Below are 21,239 nucleotides of genomic sequence, written 5' to 3'. Positions count from 1 at the left end.
TCCCACTACCTCTACCTCTCTCATATATGGAATCTATATGACACTCTCAGCCCTAAGAAATCCCAATCCCACTCGCATTCCTATTCTTAATCTCATTCCGATGCCCATTTCTACTTCTAGAACCACTTATGCCCCTCTCATATTTCTTTTCGTACTCCAGAGGGATCTACCACTCATATATGGAATCTCTATACCAAACTTTGCAAGTATCGCCAGAACGATCGGCTTCAATATCTTTGTTTTAATAAACGCCTAAAAACCTATATGAACCTAACAGAGGAACAATTTTTTATTTCGCAATCATTTTTACAAAAAAGATATAGATATGTAGTTGTGACGTTTTCCTGCCCGACAATATTTCTCCATGCGATGTACATATATACTCTACCAGTAAACAGAGGTACTTGTTATATTGAGGTTTTGATCTTCTTGACTCTCCCTCTCCTCTCAGCGTTTGATCTCTCCCTCTCCTACATATCTTGCCCGTTTTCTTTTTTAGTTTGTTTTCCTTCTGCTCTTACCATCTTTTCCCTCCCTCAATTTCTCTGTTCACCCTCAGCCTTCCCTTTCTTCATATCTTTCCATTCCGTTCTCCAACTTTCTTCCCTCTTCCCACATTCTCGCTACTTATCTTCCTCTCTTCCTTATGTTTCTCATGAATATGCGTTATCCCAGTAGTGTTTCAATTAGTATCCTAGTCAAAGAAAAATCCCAGATTTCAAAGGAAATTGCACCATACGTTTTTTTAGAATATGCCGGCCATAGTTTACATCGTGGGAGGATAAGAAGAAAAACGAACCGAATTGTAAATCTAAAGCATCGTCAAGTCGTCTTGAACCTTCAAATACAATTTCGTCAAAATCGGTCCAGTCGTGAATGAGGAGTTCAGTCAGAAATACACATACAGAATTAACACATTTCTAAAGATATTGTAACGAATTTACTGCAAATCCTCTTATTTGCAACCTTCTGCTAAGTTCGAATCACTAAACTGTTGAATAAATAACACCACTATTCATTAATGCAAAATGGTCTTTATTAAAGTACTTTACAATAAATTACTCTACTATTGCTCGACATATAACGTGCTTAATCAAAAACTGACTCTCGCGTCTCTACTGTTGGTGCTTTTATACTCTGTGATTTCCTCGTTGCATCTTCTAGGCGATTCCAGAATTTACTTAGTTACTGCCATATAATTATAACTACAGATGCACGTGTATAGCTTCTCATATGCGCGTGTATTTGGGAGCGACACTTCCACAATTACAGTTGCATACTTTTGGGAGAATCTCAGATAAGATATCTGCATGTGTTTGTGCGTTGCTTCTCCGCTGCGTGTACGTATATATGTGTAGACATAATGATTGATTCGTTTATGTAGATACATAATGATTGATTTATGGATGTGCATACAAGTCACTCTTAGCATCGGCTTAGAGATGACAGTACCCCTTATTGTTGCTAATATTCGTAACAATATATTGCACTTGCTATCTAAATCGGACTGATTACTAGAAAAACTATTTTGTATTTTAAATAAGTACACAAATTTCCTTTATACATCAATTGCAATCGCACGATAGTTTCATAAATTTTGTGTTTCACATTTACTGAACTTTACAGCTTGCAATTGAACTCTAATGTAATATTCATTTACGTTATAATTATTTTATAACTCAATGGGCTTAAAAAAATTTTGCCCCTACAATTTGCTCTAATTTCAAATTAAATTCATGGTTTCTTTGCATTCAAAGATTTTCAATAAAATATTTAGCATGGCACTTTGTCGAATATCTAATTGCCTTTGGGTGTTATGCATCATATGCAATTACTTTTCTTCCGATATTAGAATGTGAGTTCTACTATTGTACATACGTCTTTACATATGCAAAATTTATGCATCATTAGTGCATGTACATATATACTAAATCAATGCAGTAGATATCTATCGAAATCAGTAAAGCAACCAATCAAGCGAATGAATGAGATTTCCATTTCGTCCAACAAACACTTTTACTAAACACATTACTAATACGCACATACACACTCATGCACGGGTGCACACACAAACCGGAAAAGTACTTCCGTTTCTGTAATATGAATGATTGAGTTACACATAATTCATACAGCATATGCATGTATGTATGTGTGAAAGTGTTTTTGTCGGAATTCATAAGTCTTTGCATATTTGAATGAACACACTTCACTAATAAGTTTGCATAGGTGTGTGTATATAAGTATCAACGTCGATATCTACCACTTTGTAAGCAATCATGCATTAATGCTGCTGCTCAATTGCGCATATTGCAGTCTATTTCTTGTGCTGAGTGTTGAACAACAAACTGGATATTTACATATAAAAGTAGAGCATAAGCACTTAATAACATATGTAGGATGTAGCTATTTTTGTAAGGACCTTAACAGCACTGCCACAGAACAAGGCCTTACAACACCGGTAATGGAAGTATCTGAACGCTGAACTCGCAAACTGGCGTCCTGAACGTTGAGGAATTTCACGTCGTTTGTTATTTGTTTAGCTGACAAATATGATTAAAGTGTCGTATGTCACAGCGTCGTAAATGATGCTCATGAAGGTGTTACTTGAGAGCCCATATGAAATCTTAATGGGTTGTTAGGCGAGTTTCCATAAAAGCGTAGGGTAATACTCCTTCCTTTTCAAGTGGGTATGATGGAAAAGTCTCAATTTTAATAGGATCAGGATAGACAGGTTAATCTTAAGCCAGTATGCGGTGCCAAAACTGTCGGTAGAATCAGAGAACGGAAAATCGATTGGCTGATACCTCTAATCTGCTGTGTATCGGGAAAGGATTGATGTCGCAATTCGGCAAATGAAGGGCTGATGCTAAGACCAATCGGTATAATGGGATAGTGGTGAATGGGTTGATGGATACCTAAAGCCTAGGGAATAAAAAAATACTTGTCGCGATTTTCTTTTGAATATATTTTTGGCCGTGCTAATTTTTACATGTTTGGCAGATGAAATTCCACTGAAAAGCTTTACGTGGCAGAAGTACCAAAACACCACAAAGAAGCGACCCCATTTGTGCATGCCTGGCGTAGGAGACGCCTGAAACCCACAGACTCGAAAGTTGAAGGGGTTAAAAAAATTATTTCCATGGAGTCGGACTGTACCAAAAGATACTAGTAACAGATCGACTCGGCTTTATATCTAAAAAAAGTGTACAGCATGGTACCATCACCATTAACCTTTGGAGATTGATTTTCCGTTTACAGTAACAAGAACAGATAACCAAATTCGCGGTAGCTCGGTGAATTGGAGAGTGGTTGCCTGGTGTTCAGAAAGACTAGTGAGGTTGAGGATAAACATTCGGATGAGGGTGGTAAATGCTAAATCGTTGACTGATGGGTGGTATAAGGTGAGTGCTGGATGGTTTGCCGGTGAATAGTAGAGCTACGAGCGATAGATTGTTTAATGTTGAACGGATATTGGTGGGTCGATGCTTAGGTTACCAGTAGAAGATTACCGGGTGAACGGGGTGAATAGAGGTTCGGCTGGTGTGTATATAAAGAAACCCCGTTCATTTTGTTTAATTTTTGTTGGTAGCGCTGAAACATTATTTGTGTAAATAATTAAGTGGCAACGCCTACACGAGCTGATCGGCACTTTCGTTTTTTTCCTACGACTCAAGCGGCATACTAATCACTGTTTTTATGGTTAAGATATTGTTTCATAAATCAATTCAATAAATGAAGTATTCTAAAGTTGAAATCTTAATTTCCTTTATTGACATAGAGGTTACACAATATTTGAACCTTTTAAACTTGTTAAAAAAAAAAAGAAGTCATCACACAGGTACAACAGATACACACACATCCACAAATAAAAACAAAACAGTAAACCAATCAAATAAACGAACACGCAAAAAAGATCAAACGATTAAAACTAATGACTTTTGCCCACATCAGATAACCACGCAAGTGGATCAGTGAAAATCACCCCCGTTTTCGAATCAACACATTTATACACAAACATTCAATTTGACCATACCTGGTCTTGCACCTACGAACTATTAATAAAGGACAAACGACAACAAGAGATCAGAACGAAAAATGACACTGATGATGGCGTAATGCCGAACCGATTTGTATCCAAACCAAATTTTACAAAAGATGGCGGAAAATCGTTCCAATATATATCAAACCACATTCTTCGAAGCGTCGATAACAAAAAAAATTTTAGAATCTGAAAATCGTTTTAGCGGATTAAGTTTTAGACCTTATTATACAGAAATTTTATAAGAAAAAAAAAAATTCAAAATTATTATGAAAATTTGCCGAAAACGTAATGAAAAGAGGCAGTGCATTAAAGCAAAATATTGCGTGAAAAGAGTTAGGTTTGTTCGTTAACTTGTTATGGCATTAGTATTAAATATAAGATATAATGATGACAGGAAAATTACATACCATTGTATTGGAAATCATGACAACAATACTTACCTTATGACTTTAAGATTATCGCACTATCACGTGAGCTACATACGTTTAGATGTGTGATTTCTTTCTTCAAAGCACATAAATTGCACTCTGCTGAGCAATATAGAAACACCAACTCCTCATGCTGTACGACTTATTAATGGGTTCACAAATAAACTAATATACTTGTATATAAATTTATAAGACTCCGGCTTTCTCGGAGATGCCAAAGTGAGGTAACACTAAGACTCCGGCTTTTCCCAAGAAGATGAGTGATGTGGCAAAGCAGTCACTGACTGTGGCGCTGGTTGATCGCAGCAGTCCTTTCGGACAAATGACGACTGAAAGGTGGAGATCTGTGGAAAGGGAGCTTATTAGCTTAATGCTTAAGATGATGCGGGAACAACCAAGTAAGCCCCTTCCAACCTTTGATTAGGGGGGATGGTATAATGGTGTGAAGATGATAGCATGCGACAACATCGCGAGCTTGCGGTGCATGGTGGAAGTGGTTCCAAACCTCCAAATGCAAGGCACGAACGCGCGGTTTGAGGTGGTGGATAAAGCGCAAATCCCCACGGTACCAAAAGCTAAGGTATGGATACAATGCGTGATGAAGTCGGAGGATACGCTACGACTTCTGCAGAATCAGAATCCGAACATACCGATACAGGATTGGAAGGTACTTATTGTATCTCGGCCTACCGAGGAAGGTCAGTTCTACATCTTCCAAATAAACAAGCAGGCGGAGGATATTTTGTACAAGCAGCTTGGCAAAATGTCCTTTGGCACTGGCAAAATTTACATGCGACTCAGGAAAAGAAGTCCCGAGGATAAAAATCCTAACACGCTAGAGGTGGGAGAAGTCTAAAAGGACATCAAAAGCCTAAGGGAAAAAAGATAGGTGAATGTCCCCGACGTCAGCACGAAGGTGCTAGAAGAGGACCAACCGCCAAATGGGCAAGGAGAGGACGACGACGTCAAGACGAAGGTGCTGGAGGGAGACAAACCGCACAATCGTGCTGCGAGTCCTACAGATAAACCCCCAACACAGTAAAATGGCGTTGAGCGAACTCCTCATAACCCTTGGGGAGGGTTCGTTTGACGTGGTGCTGATCCAGGAGCCGTGGCTCTCATTGGGAGGAAAGGTTTCTGGACTAAGCGCGCGGGTTTGGCGTTTACTATGCGCAAAACGGAAGGACGGGTGTGAGCTGTAGTAATGGTAAGGAAACAGCTGCATTCATATATGCTGCCTAATTACACTACTGAGGACCTCGTAGTGGTGGCCGTTGAGCAAAAGAAAAAGCAGGCATTTATCGTGGCGTCCTGCTATATGGCCCATGCTGCGGAAGATCCACCGATGGAGTGCAAAAGGCTAGTATAGGAGGAAGGGCGCAAAGGGCGGTTGGTCATAGGCGCAGATGCAAATGCGCACCACAATGCGTGGGGAGGAGCAGATACGAACGAGAGAGGCGAATCTATATTTTTTACATCCTGCGAACCAATTTGTAGATAACCAATAGGGGAAATATCCCTACATACATTGGTCCAACATCCAGCAATGTTCTGGATATTAGATTGAGCTCCGAGCGTGATATATCAAGGTATGATTGGAGGGTTTTTGATAAACCATCCTTCTCCGACCATGAGTATATCAGCTTCAGCATCCCCATAAAGAGAGTAGAGATGGGAGGAACCTTTAGAAACCCTAGGTCAACGAACTGGAATAAATTCCAGAAACATATAGAAACAAAACTGGGACAACCCAAAGAGGTTGCCAATGTGGAGGAACTAGAGGAGTCGAATGAATTCCTAACAAGGACGCTTATGACTGCGTATAACAAAGCTTGCCCTCTAAGAAGATTCAGAGGAAAAGCAAAGCCGCCATGGTGGAGCAATGAGCTGAGTCTTCTAAGAAGACAGGTAAAAGAAATGTGTAAGCTCGCAAAGACCGCGGAAAGCGAAGCGTGTCGGGATGAGTACAGGTACCTACTGAGGATCTGCAAGCGTGAAATTTTTAAATTAGGCTTGGTCAGTGATAGCAGATGTAGGAAGTGCGGGTTGGAGGAGGAAACGATCGAATACGTTCTGTGCTCGTGTCCTGCACTTACCAGGCTAAGACTCCACCTATTAGGAGTGATACAGCTGTCAGATCTAAAAGCAGCAAGTGGTATAAGTCCTAGGAAGCTTCTAGTATTTGCCAAGAGGACGTAGTTATTTTATAACATAGGTCCTGGTTTTTGATAGGGTTTTTCAATTTGGTCGTTAAAACAAACTTCTGGTAACACTAAGGACTCAATCAGTCTATGTGAGGTCCTCATGGACCGGCCAGTTCAACCAAACCTAACCTAACCTGTACATAAATTTATTCCATATTGAACAGGGTTACTCATAAGAATATACATTTCAATATGAACGGAAAATACGCTCAAGTTTTTTTCGTAGTTTTTTACCGTGACGCCACTGACGAGAACTTATTTATAAGCGTGTGATAAAAAATGCTCTTTGAGTACTGCTATAAGTATTCCACTTCGTCATCGGGGTTTTTTAGCACAACACCTAATTATGTGACTTGCCTGCTTTGTTAGTTATAGCTCCATCCATTGTCATTCCTTACGGTGTACAGCACCCTGTTGGATATTAGACCAAACGAATTTTTTTTTGTCGAAAAAACGAGTCATAATAAAAATTGCTATTTCGTTCCAAAAGTTGGGCCAGTCATTTCATCGCTGAGTTATCTCGCTCCAATTGGCAGCACCAATGGATGCTTTGGAAGTGAAATCGACGCTTTACAGCTCATCATTAAATGTTCTTTGGTACACTTCAAGAGCCACCTCATCTGCTGATGACAACGTCCAGTCTAATGTACTACAAAGTAAAATCGGTACGACAACTATTCTGTAATTGCTCAGTTGCCTAATCAGTCCAAAGTATTACTTATTTATTTATTTATAATCTGATTTATTTTTTTATCGAATAATCCATCATATAAAATTTTTTTTTTTTAAACTCACAAATTTTGTATAAAATGTCTATTGTTGTGGTAGCGGTAAAGATACTCCCCGAAGGTTATGGATAGTGTTATCGATTTTGGTGGTGCTTTGCAGGATATAAATCCGGTATGTTCCGGTAACAAACACCATTAAGGTACTACCCCAATCATCTCAGGAACGATTTAGTACGACCACATGGAACCTTCTAGGCCATTCCGCCCTCCCACTCCCAACATCCATCAGGCACGTCGGGTCGCCAGAGCTTCGGCCGCTAAAGAAACAGGACTCGCCACTCGTAGTTTGTATAAACCTTCAACAAAAAAAGAATTAGATCAAGTTAATAATACAATGAAAATATGTTACAAAATGTTAAACATACCCGTTATATTTAATGGTGAAAATGTGTCCTCGAATACAGATATAATGTGCCAACGCTTGAGGAACGTTTTGTTATGTTTTCTGTAGCGCCTCTGACATATGATTCAAATTTCAAGTCTCCATCCTTAACACAAGATTACATGTTATATATTTTCAAATTTATTTGGAACTTTTGCCCCACCAGCGGAAACTTTTTTGCCTTTTGTTGCATTGTTCCGGTTCTTTGAACATTATATGGAGCCTGTGTTTGTAGTTCAATGGGAAGGCTAAAAAAATTGATCGCACGACACCCACCTTCCATACGCTTTTCTTAATACTGTGAAGAATATTAGCAACACTAAGGGAAACTATCATCTCTAAGCCAATGCTAAGCAGTGACTTGTATGCACTTCAATAAATCAATCATTATGTCTACACAGATGTACGGACACGCAGCGGAGAAGAGACACACAAACACATGCAGATATCTTATCTGAGATGCTCCCAAAAGTATGCAATTATAATTGTTTTCACACATACACGCGCGTATGAAAAGCTATAAACGTAGTAATTTTATAGCTGATGGCCAACTAGTAGATTCTGGAAATGGAAGCGCCTAGAAAATGCGAACGAGGAATCACAGAGTATAAAAGGCAGCAACAGTAGAGGCACGACCATCAGTTTCATTTAAGCAAGCTATTGGTTGTGAAGTATCAGTGTTATTGGGAAGTACTTTAATAAAGGCCATTTTGCATTATTAAATATTGGAGTTATTAATTCAACTGTTTAGCGATACGAACGTTAGGAGAAGGTTGCAAATAAGAGGAATTGCACAAAATTCGTTGATTGGTCCACTTTCTAACCAATGTCAAGCCTCCAGCTTTCTAGGAAGTAATACAAAAATCTATTAAAAGATTCTAAATCTCATATAAACTTTGTTATTATCTCGACCTTTGGCCAACCTAGCGGATTTTTTTTTCTACTTTTGTTACTTTGTATGGGTCCTCTGAACTATATGTGATGTTCCAAGCTTGCTGAAGTAGCTCAATGGACATTTTTTCAACTTGATGGTAGGATTTTCCCGTTTGGTAAGACATTTCTAAATAACTCGCCTCGGGCGCCACTTATCGAAATTTTCTCTTAGTTTTTGTATTGCTATCGGGCTCTCAAACATTTGTGGGTCTTGGGTTTGTAGCTTATTGTGAGTTATTTCAAAAATTGATCGAAATATCCATTCCGTGCATAGAGTTTTCTTAGCTGTTTTTTTTTCGTTTAGATGTATGAGCAGGGTGCCCTGATCAAAGTGTATGGTTTCAAGTTTTTAGCTCAATACGTTTTCTTTCTCATGTTGCATTATCGTCGTTTTCTGAGGTACATCCGAAGTTTCAAGCGCCGCGGTTAGTGATTGAAAAATTCATTGGAAGATTTCCCAATTTTTGCTGTAATTTGCGAACTAATATGAAACGGACCTAATATAAATGAAGTAAAAAGGCGAATAACTCCAACACATTTTTATATTCAGCGTGCTTTTCACACTAGACTTTTGAAAAAAGTTTGAAAAAATAATTTGAAAATAGGCGTGGCACCGCCCGCTTGTGATAAAATCAATTTTACAAATATTACAAATCATTGGCGGCCACCGTGGTTTGTTGGTAGCGTGCTCCGCCTACCACACCGTATGTCCTGGGTTCGCACCCCTGGCAAAGCAACATAAAAATTTTAGAAATAAGGTTTTTCAATTAGAAGAAAATTTTTCTATGCGGGGTCGCCCCTCGGCAGTGTTTGGCAAGCGCTCCGGGTGTATTTCTGCCATGAAAAGCTCTAAGTGAAAACTCATCTGTCTTGCAGACGCCGTTCGGAGTCTGCGTAAAACATGTAGGTCCCGTCGGGCCAATTTGTAAGGAAAATAAAGAGGAGCACGACGCAAATTGGAAGAGGAGCTCCGCGTTAGATGTCTTCGGAGGTTATCGCGCCTTACATTTATTTTTTATTTAGTAATCATAAATTAAAAAACCTTTTAGCCCATCCTAACAAAATTTAGTAGAAAGCTTGCCTTAACTATAAAGAATGTTTCGAAGAAAAATTAACCAAATCGGTTAACGAACACGCCCACTTTTATATAAAAGATTTTTAAAAGGGTCATGAACAAATAAAAAATAAGCTATAGCTTTGGCAAAAAGAGCTTTATGTCAATGATATTTCTTTTCCCAGGTAGTATTATAACAAGAAAGATGAAAAGATTTAAATTTTCTAAAATGGGCGTGGCACCGCCCATTTTATGACTAAGACATTTTCTATGTTTCGGGAGCTATACTTCGAAGAAAAATTAACGGATCGTAATAAAATTGGGAAAACATACTTCCTTTAGAGGAGGGAATATTTCTAGTAAAAATGGAGGGGTTCGGTTAAGCACCACGCCCATTTCTATAAAAAAGATCTTTAAATGGATCATATACTAGAATAGTAAACTATATATTAGCGAAAAATCCTTTTGTATGGGAGACATTTTTGAGAATAGTTTATGTTTAAAATATACCTCAGTAGGATAACAAAATTAATTTGTCTGAAATAAACTGTACAATTGAAACTCAGGCTGTGTGTATATTATGCCCGCTTACACCCGAGCTTAGGCACTCTTATTGTTGTTGTATAACCGATAAAGACACTCCCCGAAGGCTTTTAGGAGTGTTAGCGATGTTGGTGGTCCTTTTCCGGATATAGATCCGGTACTTTCCGCAAAACACTACTAGCCCGACCATCTCGGGAACGCTTAGACACCATTACTTGCTCTTATTGTGTTTGTTGTCGTTAATTTAAAATAAAACTACGAAAGGTTTAATACTGAAAATATTACATTTTTTTGCTTATTTCTAAAAAAATTTCTTGGGCCTTGTCTAGTCGCGACTGTTCTTAGTCCATTTTATGTTTTGTGTATATTGTCCTCCGGTAGTCTATATTTTGGGCCATTTTGGATTGTGTATCGCAAGAATTTTTAAAAATTGACAGATATTTTAAATCCATGTACGACGTCTTCTACTTTTTTTGCAACAGGGATTGTAAAATTTTGATTGACATATTTATTTGCCAACATCCACACATATATGTATGTATATATTGGGGTGCACTTTGTTTCAATCACTCATCATTTAAAAGCGTTAACTGATCATAACAGCACGTCACTTATGTAAATTTACGCACGTACAAATATATTTGCTTACTTATAAGGCAAACAATAAAATAATTAAAAGCAAATTGCATTCAAGCATACACAAAACTTATACAAATTTGAAACAATGCAAAATGGATGCAATAAAACAAGCAATTTTATAAACAATAGAGCGTTGGTTGGGATTGTTAATTGGTTGTGCGCATGTGGTTGTAGATTGTTAAAATTTATTCGTGCATACTTCTAGGCGTTTGTGCCTAAATGCGCGCTAGGCATTGGGGGATTTGTGACTATTTTAGAATTATTCAAGCTTTCGTGCACAAATGTGTTGATATTCAGATATACACTCATGTACAAAATAATAGGTGTACATAGCTTTGGTTCTCTATCAATACAAGATTTTGCAAATGATAATGAATTTTGTGCGGTAATATTCATAACTTGAATTCCTTATACTAAATATATGAAAATCATTAAAATTCACCAATTTAAAAGAAAATTGTTGGTCAAAATAATAAGTGTATGAAACTTTTCTTAGAAATAAAAGTACACCATTAAATAATAATTCCTAACGGTACTGCTTTCTTATCACAGGTGTCTCCTCCATGTTTTGTATAACTTTCTATGTTCTATTGGGTATGGGTTTAAATAATTTTTGGTAGGTTTCCAATGGACTGCTATCCCAACGGAATCTTTGGGCAAGGAGGAGAAAACGTAATGGTTGAGAGATGTTTATCTTGGTCCTTTCTTTTGGATTAAGGAGTACAGGGATATTTTGCAAAATGTTAAGCTGCCATATGCGGAAAAAAGCATTCTACTCAGATTGAGTTATCGCCAAAATAACGTTACGAAACATATTTCAGGTTGGTATCTGAGTGACTGAGATACGGCATGGATGTATGCCATGTATGCAATGGAAAAATTAATCGCCTGGCCTCAACCGTTTGTGAAGTGACCTTAAGAGAAGATTTGCATCCTTCTCATTTCAAAACAAGGAGCAATTTCGGCAGAAGACGAAGGACTCGGATGGGATAGCACTCCATTGAAAACCTATCAAAAATTATTTAAAGCCATGTCCAATAGAACATACAAAGTTATACAAAATATGGAGGAGATACCGGTGATTAAGAAATTATTATTGAATGGTGCACTTTGGTTTCTAAGAAATGTTTCATACACCTATTATTTTGACCAAAGAAAATTTTTATTTTAATACAGTTTTCTTTTGAATGGGTGAATTGTGATGATTTTAATATATTTAGTATAAGTAAATAAAGTTATGAATAATACCACACAAATATTTTTTCATTTGCAAAATCTCGTAATGATAGAGAACCAAAGCTGTGTACACCTATTATATTGTACATTAGTGTACATATGTGTATATAAATTATATCTAAATGTAAACGCAAGCGTATGCAGTTTTTTTCGTGAGCACATATTGCATTTCCAATTTAATTTTTAATAGCCTTTGTTCGACATGTGGTTGCTATGTGGCTTGGGCCTCTTTATGGAGTGTGATGAAGAGTTACTCTGATTTCATATTAAAATCATTTAGTTAATGCAGCATGTGCTCATATTGTAATTGGCTTTTATATAATTTTTCGATCTCATGATGTATTACAATTTTAATGCAAACCGGTGGTTTCAGTAATTTTTTGATTTTTTGGTTGATGTGGTGAGCGTACAGTTAGTTGAAGTAGAGACTTGTTTAGGATGTTAATACACTTGTCAACTTAGAGCCACTCACGCTGAACGGAAAAGAGGAGTTGTTTTTGCTGTTTTCAATTAGTTTTGCATAAAATAAAAATTTGTATAAAATTATGTACAAATACCTGATGAAATCAATATAAAATAAATTTCAAAATCTTTTGCGAAATCCTCAAAAGTTTGATAAAGTATCTCCTGTAAAATATAAAAAGTTTCACTTAAAAATTTTTAAAATTTTTCTACACATGCAGTTTTGTAGCTCAGACCAGTAAAGCAATTGGATTATTCGCATGGGTGTGCCTATGAGTTAATCTACCTATGTGCCTATACTTTTTATACTCAGTTGAGCAGAGCTCACAGAGTATATTAACTTTGATTGGATAACGGTTGGTTGTACAGGTATAAAGGAATCGAGATAGATATAGACTTCCATATATAAAATCATCAGTATCGAAAAAAATTTGATAGAGCCATGTCCGTCCGTCCGTTAACACGATAACTTGAGTAAATTCAGAGGTATCTTGATGAAATTTGGTATGTAGGTTCCTGAGCACACATCTCAGATCACTATTTAAAATGAATGAAATCGGACCATAACCACGCCCACTTTTTCGATATCGAAAATTTCGAAAAACACAAAAAGTGTAATAATTCATTACCAAAGACGGATAAAGCAACGAAACTTGGTAGGTAAGTTGAGCTTATGACGCAGAACAGAAAATTAGTAAAACTTTGGACAATGGGCGTGGCACCGTCAACTTTTAAAAGAAGGTAATTTAAAAGTTTTTTAAGCTGAAATTTGGCAGTCGTTGAAGATATCATGATGAAATTTGGCAGGAACGTTACTCCTATTACTATATATATGCTTAATAAAAATTAGCAAAATCGGAGAACGACCACGCCCACTTAAAAAAAATTTTTTTTTAAGTCAAATTTTAACAAAAAATTCAATTGCTTTACAGTATATAAGTAAATTATGCCAACATTCGACTCCAGTAATGATATGGTGCAACAAAATACAAAAATAAAAGAAAATTTCAAAATGGGCGTGGCTCCGCCCTTTTTCATTAAATTTGTCTAGGATACTTTTAATGCCATAAGTCGAACAAAAATTTACCAATCCTTGTGAAATATGGTAGGGGCTTAGATTCTAGGACGATAACTATTCTCTGTGAAAAAGGGCGAAATTGGTTGAAGCCACGCCAAGTTTTTATACACAGTTGACCGTCTGTCCTTCCGCTCGGCCGTTAACACGATAACTTTAGCAAAAATCGATATAGCTTTACTAAACTCAGTTCACGTACTTATCTGAACTCACTTTGTATAAGTATAAAAAATGGCCGAAATCCGACTATGACCACGCCCACTTTTTCGATATCGAAAATTACGAAAAATGAAAAAAATGCCATAATTCTATACCAAATACGAAAAAAGGGATGAAATGTGGTAATTGGATTGGTTTATTGACGCAAAATATAACTTTAGAAAAAAACTTTGTAAACTGGGTGTGACACCTACCATATTAAGTAGAAGAAAATGAAAATGTTCTGAAGGGCGAAATCAAAAGCCCTTGGAATCTTGGCAGGAATACTGTCCGTAGTATTACATATATAAATAAATTAGCGGTACGCGACAGATGATGTTCTGAGTTACCCTGGTCCTCATTTTGGTCGATATCTCGAAAACGCCTTCGCATATAAAACTAAGGGCCACTCCCTTTTAAAACCCTAATTAATACCTTTAATTTAATACCCATAACGTATATTATAGAGTCACCCCTGGTCCACCTTTAGGGCGATATCCCGAAAAGGCGTCCACTTATAGAACTAAGACCCACTCCCTTTTAAAATACTCATTAACACCTTTCGTTTGATACCCGTAATGTACAAACGCATTCTATAGTCACCCTTGGTCCACCTTTATGTCGATATCTCGAAAAAGAATCCATCCATAGAACTAAGGCCCACTTCCTTTTAAAATACTCATTAACACCTTTCATTTGATACCCATATCGTACAAACAAATTCTAGAGTCACCCGTGGTCCACCTTTATTCCATTTGATACACGTGTCATACAAACACATTCCAGGGTTACCCTAGGTTCATTTTCCTACATGGTGATTTTCCCTTCTTTTGTCTCCATAACTCTCAACTGAGTATGTAATGTTCGGTCACACACGAACTTAGTCTTCCCTACTTGTTATTCTATTAGTTTAGGTCAGGTGGTAGCTGCCTTGATAGGAAAAGCTACTTGGACAACATCATGGTCCGTTGTGATACCACATAATATTTTATTTTATTACGGTGACATAGCTATAGCTACTTAGAGAATCATTGCGTAGCAACTTTATAGTTTCGAATGGGACCGATCTCAACCTTTAATAAATCCGTCGAAATTCCAAGTGAGTAGGAACCGAAGTACTTTCGTTTTGATCTGGCAAAACCTGGGCAAACCAGCATAAAGTGATGCGATGGTTCCACCTCATCTTTCTCCATATAATTACAGCAGGGGATGGGGCTTCCAGTATATTGAGACATATCGCATGGTTTCCCATTAGACAGTGTGCTGTCAAAACCCCAATGACCATTGATAGATGAGCCTCAGTGAACCCAATTATTTCGGTAGATCTTCTGCCATACACTTCTGGCCAGAAAGATCTTGCTACCCTGCAAGAGGTCGTGTCTGGCCAACACTGCTGAGCTGACTCGAAGCCCATCTATGCCGGAGCGAGCTACATGTGGCCAGCGGAATCCCGAATTCCCTACAGTCATTTTCATCCCTTTGAGTGTTGCCCGGTATACTAATATGCCCCAGGACCAGATAATCTTAATTCAAAAATATGTAGTTCGATGCAATCCCACGCGACGTCAGGCACTTCCATACCACCCTCGATCACTCTATAGTTGAGCTAAAAGCCTTGGTAGTCGCTTGGCTATTCGATTAGATGTTAAATTCCCTAACCGTAGTAGCACTAGTTAGCATTTTATCCACAGCTTCCTTAATTGCGGCAACTTCCGCTTGGAAGACGCTGTAGTGATCAGCCAACTTAAACTTGCGGCTCACATTTAATAAATTCAAGGCGCCATAAACCCCGAAGAGATTTTAGGCTGAGCTTCTCTTATAATTTGCGCCGTGCTCCTTTTTTAACATTACCTACAAATTTGCGGGACGCGACCTACGTGTTTTATGCCGAGTCAGAACGGCATCTGCAAAGCAGATGAGTTTTCACTATGAAGCTTTTCATGGAAGAAATACACTCAGCGTGCTTGCCAAATCGGCTCACATTTAGCTGGGAAAATTGTTTATGGTTTTTTGGCGGTTCATTTCTAACTCCTCCCCTTTCTTTCTTCTTCAAAATCTATCCTTATATACCTCTCTTCTTCATTTCTCTCTCGCCTTTGCACTCTCCGGGTTCTACCTCTCTCTCGTAAATTTAATACGTTAAAAAATTTATTTGAGAAATGGTTGTTTTAAATTACAAAACCTCACCTATGTAAGTAAAAAGCAGATATATGCCATTTTAAGTTTGAAATTAGGAAATTCGGCTCGGTATATCATGCTCCTTGTACACAGGGTATTATAAGTTTGATTGTCATGGAAGCTCAACGTGGAGGAAAAGCTGAAGAAGGCCTCAACGGCACTTTATGGATGTAAAAGAATGCTGGGGTGTATGGAGCTTATCGCCCTCTCTTGCTCATTGCGTTTTTACAGCGATTGTAAGCCTTATTCTATATTATGGAGTTCTTGTTTGGTGGAAAGCCACACAAAAAACAACCTACATCAAAAAATTAGAGGGGGTATGCAGACTATCAATGCTTAGCCCTGAACTGACGGTTGAACTGTATGCCATTCTGCACATTACACCTGTAAACCTGGTAGCAAGGGCATAGCGTTAACAGCTGCAACAAGGCTCGGTGCCTCGGGGAAGCTTGAGCGCCGACCATACGGCCATAGTAGTATATCTTCGAGGGAGATCTTAAGGCCACAATAGAGGTGGACGGTTGGCGCAAGGGTGCTAAAATGGCGGATGAGGCGATACATGTGTACACAGATGGTTCCAAAGTAGTGGATGGAGTAGGGTCTGCGGTATACTGTGTTGATCCGGAAATCCGCAGATCGTACAGGCTTCCGGATTACTGTAGCGTTTTTCAAGCAGAAATATTAGCCGTAACCAAAACAATAGAAACCCTGAAAGAGAATGGCTTAAGCTGCAACCGTGTTGACTTTTATATTGACAGCCAAGCAGCCATTAAGGCAATAATCTCGCATAACACATCATCTAAATGCGTGTTAGATTGTAAGCAGCTTCTTGAGAGAATCGGGACAGGGAGAAGCATATATCTATATTGGGTCCCAGGGCATACGGGAATATATGGGAATGAAAAAGTGGATGAACTAGCTATAAAGGGCGCATGCTTTAAAGCTTGCTCCTTACACGTCCCAATTAGACTGGGCGAGATTAAGCGAAGGCGAGAGGTGCACATGATCGACCAAGCGGAAAAGGCGTGGGTTGAAGCACGGGGCTGTAAAGTATCGAAGATTATGTGTAAGTCTTACAACCTTAGACTAACTAAGTTGCTTCTATCATTAAAATGTGAGGACTGTAGGCTAAAGACGGGTATTATGACTGGACACTGCCTTCTGGCGTCACATGCCTTTAAATTAGGCTTGGTCAGTGATAGCAGACGTAGGAAGTGCGGGTTGGTGGAAGAAACGATTGAACACGTTCTGTGCTCGTGCCCTGCGCTTACCAGGCTAAGACTCCAGCTATAAGAAGTAATACAGCTGTCAGATCTAGAAGCAGCATGTGGCTTAAGTCCTAGGAAGCTTCTGGTATTTCCCAAGAGGACGGAGTTATTTTATAACATAGGTCCTGGTTTTTGATAGGGTTTTTCAGTTTGGTCGTTAGAACAAACTTCTGGTAACACTACGGACTCACTCAGTCTATGCGAGGTCCTCATGGACCGGCCAGTTCAACCTAACCAAACACGATAACTTGAGCGAATATTGAGATATCTGTACCAAATATTGAGATGTCTTTACAAATTCGGGCCTACCTGAATCTAGAACAGACTGGTATTGAAAATGAGCGAAATTGCATGCTAGCCACGCCCACTTTTTTGATATCGAAACTTTTCAAAAATGTAAATGAGATGATTCAAAAACGAATACCGCTAAGCTAATGAAATTTGGTAGGCGCATTAGTTTCATGACGCAAAACATAAATTCCAAAAGATTTTGGAATATGGGCATGACACATCCCATATTCCGAAAAGGAAATTTGGAAGTTTAAAAAAATAAATAAATGTAAGGCGCAATAACCTCCGAAGAGATCTAAAGCCGAGCTACTATTCCAATTTGCGTCGTGCTCCTATTGATTTTCTCTACTAATTGGCTGGACGGAACCTACTTCTTTTATGCCGACTCCGAACGGCATCTGCAAGGCAGATGAGTTTTCACTGAAAGCTTTTCATGGCAGAAATACACTCGGAGCGCTTCCCAAACACTGCCGAGGGGCGACCCCGTTTGGACAAATTTTCTTCTTATTGGATGAATTAAATAAGCTATATCTTTGCAAACAAGAGATTTATATCAATTTTATAATCAAGCAATTTTTTATGTTTCGGGCGCCATAACCCGCAGAAAATTTAACGGATCGCAATAAGAATGGGTGCACATATTTTCCCTATAGCAGGAAATATTTCTAGTAAAAATGGACGGAATGGGTTAAAGACCACGCTTACTCTTATATATTGTGGAGAATATTAGCATCAATTTGCTGTTAGTAAATAATCACAACAACAAAAACAGCAAGCATCCACACTTATGTACATGTACACATTAAAGCAAGCAATGAAGAATATTCCATACATATAAACAGCAACTTGAAGCAGAGAGATTATATCACATACATATATATAGCCGAAGAAAAACATAAACTACAGATACACATGTATATATCTAAATAACAAAGCATGAGATACAACTGTTCTAGAAGGCATGTTCTTAAAACGTCTAGACCTTAGGAGAAATGGGCGAACGAGGTAAGCGAGATTATAAAAGCAGCGCAAGCTAAAGAATCAGTAATCAGTTTTTATTAGTTATTATTTATTACACCTAAATTAGTATATATAAAGACCATTTTGGAATACTGAATATTGGAGTTTTTTATTCGACAGTTCAGCGATTCGAACGTTAGCAGAAGGTGCATAGTTACAAGAAACTCCCCAAAATTCGTTAGAATATGAAGGATGTTTAAAGTGGTCGAAGACTAGAATAATAAGCTATATCTTAGCGACAAATAGTTTTGCATCAATGATATTTTACTTACCACGTTTTATTGTAAGAGGAAATTGGGAGACATTGTTTTTTAATGGGCGGAGTGCCACGCCTCTTTTCCGGTCAATAATTAGACAATATTTCTCAGCTTCAATTAAAGTTTAAGAATCCCGCTTGAAGTTCTTCGAAATTTTATAAGGTTTGAAAAAATACTAAGTTTCGGAATCCCTATAAGGCTTTATATTATTATTAAAGAGAAGTGAATAAAAATTTTGCATACGGTTGCTTGAATGAAAAAGTATGATCTTGAGTGCTTCAGATACTTATATTACATATAAGCTTGGTATACATATGTTTATATATTTAAGGTGCTGTAACATTTGTACAGTGCATGCTCACTACTAATTGTTTGCTAATTTTCTTTGAGTTCCATTCAAATGTTTTTAAATTTTTTATTTTCCAATTTTCATGCAGGATAAAGACGACGCCAAAGTTATACCAGAAGAAACCAGTTTGAGTAACTCAAAATTAACTGTTGAAAGAGATGGAATCGCACAAAGCCAGGCTAATGGAAATAGTTCATCGAGTATGTTAGATGATAATGATGAAGCTACATGATTTAGTGTTAACTTGCAGCAAAAGCTAAGATACTACAAAAATAAATAAGTAAAATTTTATGAAATGAGTGATATGAAGAAATAAAACTACCAAATACAACATGAAGCGTGAAATAAAATCAGCATTAATTAATTTTTTTTTTGGTTTTTCTTTTCAAGTTAACAATGATATGTATATGACATAATATCTATGTATAAATTTAACGAAATCAAGTATTTGTAATTATAGCTACCGTTAGGCATAATGTTGATTATTTTTAGCAAATTAAAGTTTGAGTAACGAGAAAAAGCTTAATTTGTATGAAGTAGATCTTCTCTTTATACATACTGCTATTGTCAATTCAATTAGTTTACTTGTATCTGTTTTGTTATGTTATGTTTAATGCAACCAAACGTCAAATATTGATTATAATAACCCAATAAAAAAAATTATAAAACACAAACCAATATTGTATTGTGCGCTTGGAAAATAGAGTGCAGTGATTGATACTAGACCTGAGCGTTTGTATACACATCCATGTATGGCGAAATTATGAATATTTGGTTTTTTCTTATTCCCTTTTCCCTAACGTTCCAGTAGACCATGCGATGAGAATTATTGAGAATAAGTGGGATTTGATAAAAAGCCACACTTCGTTAACGAAGGACTTGTTTCTTGGGATAGTACGATTCTGCATAAAGGACAACAGGTATTTTAAATTTAGATACAAAATAAACGAACAGCGCTATGGAATGCCTATAGGATCCCCAGCATCGCCAGTCATTGCAGATATTGTAATGGAGGAATTGCTGAACAAATTCATGGAAGATTTTCCACATAAACCACGTTTGCTAACGAAATATGTGGATGATATATTTGCTATCGTCAAAACAGATAAAGTCCAAGAAACGGTGGCCACTCTTAATAGCTACATGAAGTCTATAAAGTTCACGTTAGAGATGGAAGTTGACGGAAAATTAACATTCTCAGATACGATGGTAATAAGACATAACAATAAACTTACATTTAAATGGTACAAAAAACCCACTGCGTCTGGGAGATTAATAAATTTTTATTCCAAGCATGAAAGAAGAATCATAGTAAACACGGCAAAGAACTTTGTTAGAAAAGCTCTCTCTGTTAGCGACGCATGTTACCATGAAGAAAATGTAGCCTTGATCAAGCAAATATTAACAGACAACGATTTTCCTCTATCTTTAATCAATAGCTACATAAGAGATTTTTACGCTAAGGCGAATACTACTGAGATCAGACAGGATGCCAAGAAAATATTCTAGACAGCCACATACATTCCAGGCTTGTACAACAGACTGAAGAATTCAAATATGTATGACCGGGACAAGTTCCAAATAGCTTTCACGTACGACAACACTCTACGACAAATATAAAGCAACATGAAAAGCAGGATTGAAAAATACGAGAAATCCAACGTAATATACCAAATTAATTGCAATGGTGACGGGTCCCACTTATGCAACAAAGTATATGTGGGGACACTAAATCTAAGCTTAAGACAAGGATTTCCGGACACAAGTCGAATATAAAAAACAGACATAAATTGAATGATAACAAAACAGCCTTAACACATCATTGTAGTGCTACGGGACATTGTCCAGATTTAGACAATGTGAGAATTTTGCAAAAAGAGAAGCAATATAAT

The 21,239-nt window shown here is 37.5% G+C and overlaps 1 protein-coding gene across 10 annotated transcripts in view; it reads left to right on the top strand.

Moving 5' to 3' along the window:
* The window catches only part of LOC137240910 (uncharacterized), a 190,587-nt gene extending 170,566 nt beyond the window's left edge, over positions 1-20,021 (top strand). For all 10 annotated transcript variants that reach the window (XM_067767865.1, XM_067767864.1, XM_067767863.1 and 7 more), the window contains one exon: positions 19,436-20,021. In XM_067767865.1, coding sequence (XP_067623966.1) covers positions 19,436-19,579 — 144 coding nt within the window. In that variant the 3' untranslated portion in view covers positions 19,580-20,021. The remainder of the gene's footprint in view (positions 1-19,435) is intronic.
* The last annotated feature ends 1,218 nt before the right edge of the window (positions 20,022-21,239 follow it).

The sequence above is a fragment of the Eurosta solidaginis genome, chromosome 2, assembly GCF_040869045.1.
Source record: "Eurosta solidaginis isolate ZX-2024a chromosome 2, ASM4086904v1, whole genome shotgun sequence".
Classification (NCBI taxonomy): domain Eukaryota; kingdom Metazoa; phylum Arthropoda; class Insecta; order Diptera; family Tephritidae; genus Eurosta; species Eurosta solidaginis.
Note: the sequence above shows the minus strand (reverse complement) of the source record. Positions and strands in the feature narration are given on the sequence as shown.